The sequence below is a fragment of the Panulirus ornatus genome, chromosome 14, assembly GCF_036320965.1.
Source record: "Panulirus ornatus isolate Po-2019 chromosome 14, ASM3632096v1, whole genome shotgun sequence".
Lineage (NCBI taxonomy): Eukaryota > Metazoa > Arthropoda > Malacostraca > Decapoda > Palinuridae > Panulirus > Panulirus ornatus.
In genome coordinates, this window is record NC_092237.1 from 50,788,636 (window position 1) to 50,796,992 (window position 8,357).

The window sequence follows — 8,357 nt, forward strand, 5'->3', positions numbered from 1 at the left end:
GTGACTTTAAGCTCCAACAGAGGCATTTATGTCACATTTCTTTATGAAAAGCATAGATACTCAGTATTTTTGCAATGTAATTCATATTTTTTTTTTTACAATAATGACATTCATTTACCTAAGTATTTATGATTTAGCCTGTTTTTCTTTTCCTTGTTTTCTTAGTATTATTTATAAGAATGTATTGAAAGTATGATGAATTTAGTGAATCAAAAGACCAGTCCAAAGTGTATGTTAAAGAAAACATTATTTGTCTTCAGTAACCTGACAATGAAACCAATTATTACATGGATTATTTTGTTTTAGCACTGGGACCGGGACAGACAGCAGTACCAGCGGGAGCTCCCTCAGGTCTAGCAGCAGCTCCACCAACCAAGTGAGGTGCAACAATCTCAACCGCAGATGACCCTGTGGCTGGACCACCCGGGCAGACTAGTGTGGAGGTTGCAAAAGCTGATATCCCATTTCTCGTAAAAGACTTGGAATTTGGGTAGTGAACTTGCCAATTTGGGCTGATGACACATATGAGGTAGTATTGGCAATTTGTGTAATCCAAAGGCAAAGTGCTGGGGTTTTATCAGTGGTGATATCTATGGAGTTCTGAAGGCATTCCATTCACTTGGAATAAACCATTAAGGTAACTGCAGTAAGAGGATGCAGAGGATTTTAATCTATGTGTGGTGCAAACCTGCCTAGTGCTAAGAATGAGCAGGAAGTACAAAAAAGAAAAAGTTCAGGAGAATTTAGTGATGAGAAATTGGTGACAGTGGTATTCGAGTGGAAAGACTTCAACATGAAATGGTTATGATTGGTATGATTATTATCAGTTTAAATCTGGCATAGAAAATTTTTTACAAGATGACTTTCATCTTTTAAAAGTGAACAATAAGATTGACATTGATTAGATGAAAAATTTTTATGTTCAACAAAAATATTAAAATGAAAATTGCAAAAGAAATATTTGTGTCTCTACTGACTGGTGTTTTTTGTTGATGTTGAAGTGGTTGGCTTTCTGTGTTGGATTGGAATGGTCTTCATAGTGACTGGGAAAGACATTCAAATTAGACTGCTGAAATTTTAATCATAACATGAAAATTCATCAAAATCATAAGGTGGTGTGGTTTTGCCTCATGTGATAATCTACAAATAGAGACGAGCGTGAAACTTGGGCACTACTGGACTGGCATTGTGCTTGTGATTTCATGGAACTAAGTTGATTACCTTATTTTTATAGATAATTGGTAACAAATTGGTGTCTTTCATTATGGAAGTAATTGGACTTTGTTGCAACACACTGAGTGGTCTGTGTCAGAGTTATTGGTATGTAGAGTGCTGACATACCTCCTGTAAGTGTTCACACCAATAGCCTTCTTGTGGAAAACAAGTGTCGTGCTGTTATGCTCAGGTATGATAGAAAAGTTTATGTGAGAGATGCTGCGCCCATTTAGCACAGCCTCTAGGAAGGACGAAAACAAGGGTACCTGAAAGTATTATTTCTTTCGCGTATTCCAAATGAGTGGAACACTGGAGTTGAATGTTGATATGGTATGTGATGCTTTGCGTTCATAGTTTCATGCACAAGTACTGGCCAATAATTATCATACGGCATACTTTTATGTCATTTAATACATGATTTAAAATGTCTGGGACATCTTTATGGTTTATGGTTATTAAACATTGTAATATTATAAGATAACTGGGACTGAAGCATGGCCTATTAGCGTCAAAGCAAAGCATTCCGCGAGTGTTACATGTGGGTTGAGGCTATGTTACCTAGAGCACTGTAGGAGAGTTATGTGGTGAGCTTAGTGATTCACCTGTGTATAGCTGGTCTGTGTGCTGTGTTCATTATCATCATTGTCATCATCATCTGTATATGTGTTCATCTGTGATCATGATGCTGTGGAGTCCATGTTATTATACTTTGTTTTCCTGGCCAGCCTGTGATAGGGTCAGCAAACTCAGGTGTTGAAGAAGTGGCTGTTTGTTTGTCTGGGGACATTAGTGCTAGCAGACAGCCGGGCAGCCATTTCACTATGTGGATGTCAATAAAGATTATAAAAACTTGAACTGTAAGGATTTTGGAAAATTAGGTAGAAAATGCATAAACCACTTGAAAAAACTATTTTCCCATAGGAAAGTCAGTTTTCATAAAAACACAAGGCTCTCTCAGGCATCCCAGTTTGAGTTGATGCCATTTTTGAAAGTCATGCAACAGGTGGTCTGAATAAAAGAATTAGTCTCAGTAGGTGTCATTCCATTTTAGTGATCATTCCATAACTCGGGTGTCCCCGAACTCTCCAACCTCTGGTGTACTGCAACTTCGTCATCAGGCATTAGGGTGTAATGGTATGTTCCATCAGGGAGAGGCCCCTACCTTGTTTTGAAAGCTTCTGATGGTTGGTTATTTAGAGTTCATGAATAGACTGTATTAGAAAGGTTGTTTTTGTTATAAACTCCACAGACTGTTGAAAAGAAATGCTGATTTAGTTTAAATGTTATTAATTGTGTCATTCATAGGAATTTCAGTCTTAATAGGAGATCCAGTTAAATATGTATTGAAATTACAGACATTGCAGTGTATTCATAAACTGTGCAATATTGTATAGGAATGGACTTTATAAGTGTTCTAGATGGATTACTTTTTTCAAAGCCCCTTCATACAAAAAACTGATACCCTTATGTTATATTTTCAACATGATATGCTGATTGCTTTATTAAGGAGATTTAAGTATTTTTCTTAGTGAGATTCAGAATGTTTTTGGTTATATTGTGCACCTTACTTGTAATTATGGTTAGGCTTAAGCGTCCTGGGATTTTTATTTAGTAATTATCTTTTTTTTAATTAATTACAAGATGTGAATGTTGCCCAGATTGCAGTTTTTCTTGTAATACAGTCATTTTGTTTTTAAGTACCACTCAATTTTAAGAACATAAACATGCCAGTAACTTTTGCCTTGTTCTAGTGTGCCAAATCTTAGATCGTCCTTGGAATATATTTGACAAAACTTCTTAAACCCATGTTGTATATTCAGGGGTATGAAAGGGAAAAGATATTTAGGAGGCAGCTCTATTGGAACACTCTGTCTATGCTGACGAGACTGAAAATTAAAAGAAAAGTTAATAGAAATTTCGTTTTCATGTAATCAATTTTGTGCTTGCATGTCAATGAAGAAATATTTAGGGACTTTGTTAATGTGAAAATTTGTTGAAGATATTTAGTCTTGAAAGTATTATGAAATATATTGCACATTTGATTACCAGGTAACTGGATCTCTAAAAGCAAATGATCTTTCATCTCAGGCCAAGACTTTAGGTATACACTAATCATATTTTTGGCATTGTGAATGATATAAAGATTAACATTTAACCAAACTCTTCTCTTCTCTCATAAATAACTGTCACAGAATGAAGTAATTGTTTCTAATACTATACAGTTTACTTAACGTTATAACTCATCTTTAAGGAATATTTAAATAACTAATTTGTCATCAAGCCATTACTTTCTGAACTCTGCAAAAATTATGAACATTAACATTATTACGTGTTTTTAAGATTCATAGAGTTCTGTGATGCATCACATACATATGGGTCAAATAATACTTTGCCTTTTTCAGCTTTGGTCTTTATTAATAATATGAAAGTCTGTGCTCATATGGTTTTAAGAAATTATTTCTATTGATGTTGCAAACTTAACTGGCTATTTCACTGCCTTATAATTAGACTGATGTACGTCATTTAATGTGAATACATCCAAAGCACAGCCCAAAGACATAAAAGGAAACTGTTACCCAAGGTAACAGTGTGTGGGACATGTGGACAGGGTTCAGTATTTCAGCACACAGTATTCATTAGGCTAAATGTCCCCACCTTCTGGCCATAGGCTACTTGCTGCTGTATTGTAAGCTCGTGCCTGTTTGAATTTGTTGTGATGAATAACATAATGTACAAACATTTTACTCTGTAAAGAATTAATTTTTGTTTTAATGGCAGCACCAGATTTTCATAAAGAATGACTTTATTTTCTAAATTTTGATGTCAGGTATATTCACTCTATATGAACTAATTTTTCTTGGTTAATATTTATTGACTAGTGGGGGGCCATGTATTCCCTGGACAGTTTTGCAGATCTTTGTTGTTTGAACTTGTGTGACCAAATTTGTTTTGGTTTTAACACAGAAACAGATATGAATCAGCATTTCTTTGGCTGATACAGCTTGTTCATTGATTTGTTCCACATAATCAGCCGGGTAATTTTGTTATACAACTTTCCTTTTGAGTTTAAAGTCACAATAAGAGAGATGATAACATATCCACTGATTATGCAATTTTTGTAGTAAGAAACCCACTCCAGCTGGTGGGGCTGAGATGAGCAGGGTGCTAAATATAATAAAATTTTGAATAACTTGTGAATGTTGAAAGCAGACTTGATTACAAGAGATTACAGCATGCCTTGGTGAGGTGGAAGTGAACAAGCCAGGATGGGTGCATTGCATCATCCCCTGATTAATCTGTCGGGGCCAAAGGTGTGTTTCATCACCTGTGATTGCTCAGTTAATGCCCAAGGTATGTGTTACCAGTGATTGGTCAGTGTGACCCTTTAATATTGTAGAACTAGCTGTGATTGTTTAATTAAAACACATAAGTATCTTGGTATTCATATTACAAACTATTGGCCGTGAATGCGAGGTACACAGGCCTGTAGTGACCCACCCTCATCTAACCCAGCCTGGGGACAGCAATTTTGCAACATTGTTAACATAAGAGAGACTTGTCATTAAGAATTTGATCAGTGCGTGATAGGATTTCATATTACTGTACAAATGTTGGAAGGAACACAGTGCACGGGATTGCCTGTTGCTCCAGTGTACATTTTGATTTGGCTTCTTACAGAATAAAATACTTTTATTGTATAGTAGGTTTTTTTAATGAGCTCCTTATAATACTAGCAGCTTCAGTGAAGAGTTTGATCACAATGTACTTAGTCTATGTAACGATACTGGTTGAAGCGAATCCTGATTTGAGTACCACAAGAATCATCCTGATATATTTAAAATACCAGTTAAACAACTCACATGTTAGTAAATGCATTTAATAGGTGTGGTTGTGATGTACATACATTGCATGGAGCACCAAATACACAAATTTATTGGCTGTTTGCTTCATTATGATTTTCCAAAACTGTATTGCCCATCTACATATGCACACTAAAAAGAAAGTACTAAATCATTTCCCATATGAAGTAACAGATTGGCATGCAGCTGTAAGTGAAAATATTCAGGAAGTTCGTACACCGTGTTGGCCTTGTCCACTGCTGAGTGAAGGGAGTGTGGCTAGCACATATGGTACCTTCCAATGTAATAGAGAAGAATATTGAATTGTTTTTTCTTTATCTTTGTTTCACAGTCTCTCTTAATTCATACAGATCACAGCAATGGTGGTGGATGACATGACTGTATTTTGGTGTTACACCAAAACAAGATGGAGAGTGTGGTTGGCACACCTTCAAACTGTAAGACATAAAGGTTTTTTTTTCTTTCGTGAACCTTGTTTCAAACTAATCTTTATTTCATACACAGGCAGAGTATTGGGGTTAATAACAAAAGATTTTGATAAACAGTCCTGATTTTCTGTTAGCAGAAATGACACACAGTCTATAAAAATGTGATCGTGGCCAATATGAGATAGAATCCTTAATACCATACATTTAAAATTCCTTTTTGGGCACTAATTAATTTACTGATAAAGAGGCACCAAATATCAGATTCCAGAAATCTTACCTGAGCAAACTGACACACAATATTCTGAACAACAAAAAGTAAAAACCATAAAAACCAACATTTAATACTCCTTTTTGTGTACTAAAAAGTAACTGATAATAAGACCTGGAGGTCCTACCTTAACCAAAATGATGACATTATTTATATGAATGTGAGCTAGACCATCATATTGGAAAAACTGTAAAACTCCTTTTTAGGTACTAAAAAGAATTACTGATAAATAGGCTTGGAACACAGGATTCCAAATGTCCTACCTTAACAAAAATGAGACATTCTTTAAATGAGACCGAAGTCATCATAATGAAAGTTTAAAAACCAACCTTAAAACTTTTTGGTCACTAAATAAAATCATTGAAAAACCGGCTGGAAAAATCAGGTTTCAGAATTTCTACTCTTGCAATAATGAAACAAATCGTATATAACTGTAATCTAAGCCATCATAATGAAAACAATTCTAAAAAAACTACCCTTAAACTCCTTTTCTAGCACTAGATATAATTACTGATAAATGGGCCTAAAAACTGGGTTGTGGACTTTGTACCTTGTTGAAATTACATTAAGCATAAGAATGTACTATGGGCCATCATAATCTAAAAACTAGCCTTTAAAACAACTTTTTGGGTGCTAAATAGAATTATTGATCAATAGTCCCAAAAAAGTGGGTACCAGAGTTCCTATCATAGTAAAAATGACCCACATTATGTATGTGACATTATATTTATACCTACTTTTAAAACCCTTTTATGTGCGATAAATAGAAATATTATTTAATAGGCATGAAAAAGTGACTTATAGGTCGTACCTTAAAATGTAATACATCATTCACAAGAATGTATTCTAAGTCATCATAAAAAATCACATTTAAAACTCATTTTTAGGTGTTAAACAGAATTATTGATAAATGGGCCTAGAACATGAGGTTTCAGAAGTCCTACTTTATGGAAAATGACATTATTTATAAGAATAATTTAGACCATCATAACGGAAAACTAAAAATCAACCTTTAACACTCCTTGTTGGTGCAAAGTAGAATTGTTAATAAATAGGCAATAAATACTGGGTTCCGGTAATCTTACTGTAGTAAAAATGACACATTATTTATGAGCGTGATTTAGACAATTTTTGGGTGCTAAGTAGAATTAATGACAAATAGGGTTTCTGAAGTCCTACCTTAGTAAAACTGACACTGAATATTTATAAGCATGTAAAAGAGGCCATCTTAATAAAAATTTTAAACCTTAACATTAAAACTTTTTATGCATTAAATATAAATGATAAATCGTCCTAAAACATCGGGTTTCTCAGTTTTTACCTTGGTGAATATAAAACATGTATAAGAATGTGATCCCGACCTTCATGAAGTAAAAACTTTAAACACTAACCTTTAAATCTTCTTTCTGGGCATAAATAGAATTTATGGTAAGTATAAAAAAATGGGTTCAAGAAATCCTACCTTAGCAAAAATGACATTATTTGCAAAAATTTCATCTAGCCCATCATAACATAAAAACTTTAAAACATGCCTATAAAATCCCTATTTAGGCATTAAGTGGGTTGTGTAAGTCTCAAGACAGCAAATTTGGAACACAATATACAGAAAATTATATTCTATGCCATCACAAAGTGAAAATCTTAAAATCATGCCTTTAAAACTTGTTTTTGGGTGCTTGACAGAACCACCGATAAACTGGGCTGGAACAAGGGTTTTCAGGGTTCTAACTTAAGAAAAATGATGTATGTATTTATAAGAATTTGATCTCGCCCATCATGATGGACAAACCTCTGAAACGTACATTTAAAGTCTTTAAGACAATAAATAAAGTTGATATGAATGAAAAACTGGGTTCTGCTGGTATCCCTTATCAAAAATGACACACATCATTCATAAAAATGCTTTCTGGGATATCATAATATAAAAACTTGACAAATGGTAAACAAAAAGAATTACTGATAATAGGCTTGGGAAACCAGGCATGATCCATTGGTGTTAACCAAGTGAAAATGAAACATTTTATCTTTTTTTTTTTTCATACTATTCGCCATTTCCCACATTAGCGAGGTAGCGTTAAGAACAGAGGACTGGGCCTTTGAGGGAATATCCTCACCTGGCCCCCTTCTCTGTTCCTTCTTCTGGAAAATTAAAAAAAAATGAGAGGGGAGGATTTCCAGCCCCCCGCTCCCTTCCCTTTTAGTCACCTTCTACGACACTCAGGGAATACGTGGGAAGTATTCTTTCTCCCCTATCCCCAGGGATAAAAATCTATATTTACAAATATATTTGAGGTACTGTCCTGGGATTTATAAATAAAAGGACTGTAAATCAGAAAATACTTGCAAAAATCCAGTTTATATTCTAAAACAAAATTATCATTAAAATATTTCCTGTGAGTAGGGACAGTATCAAATTGGCAGTGTATCTTGTATGACAGCAGCTGTTTTCCAGGTTCTAGTAAGAAAAATCAACATTTTCACAAAATAAATATAATGCCCATATGTTTAGCACTTCCCATATGTAAATATGGTAACTAGCTTGCAATGCTAATCATAATTAAGGTTTCTCAATTTACATTACTTTGC

The 8,357-nt window shown here is 34.4% G+C and overlaps 1 protein-coding gene across 3 annotated transcripts in view; it reads left to right on the forward strand.

Moving 5' to 3' along the window:
* The window catches only part of LOC139753400 (uncharacterized), a 277,499-nt gene extending 272,586 nt beyond the window's left edge, over nt 1–4,913 (forward strand). For all 3 annotated transcript variants that reach the window (XM_071669860.1, XM_071669858.1, XM_071669859.1), the window contains exon 8: nt 307–4,913. In XM_071669860.1, coding sequence (XP_071525961.1) covers nt 307–380 — 74 coding nt within the window. In that variant the 3' untranslated portion in view covers nt 381–4,913. The remainder of the gene's footprint in view (nt 1–306) is intronic.
* Nucleotides 4,914–8,357: the final 3,444 nt, after the last annotated feature.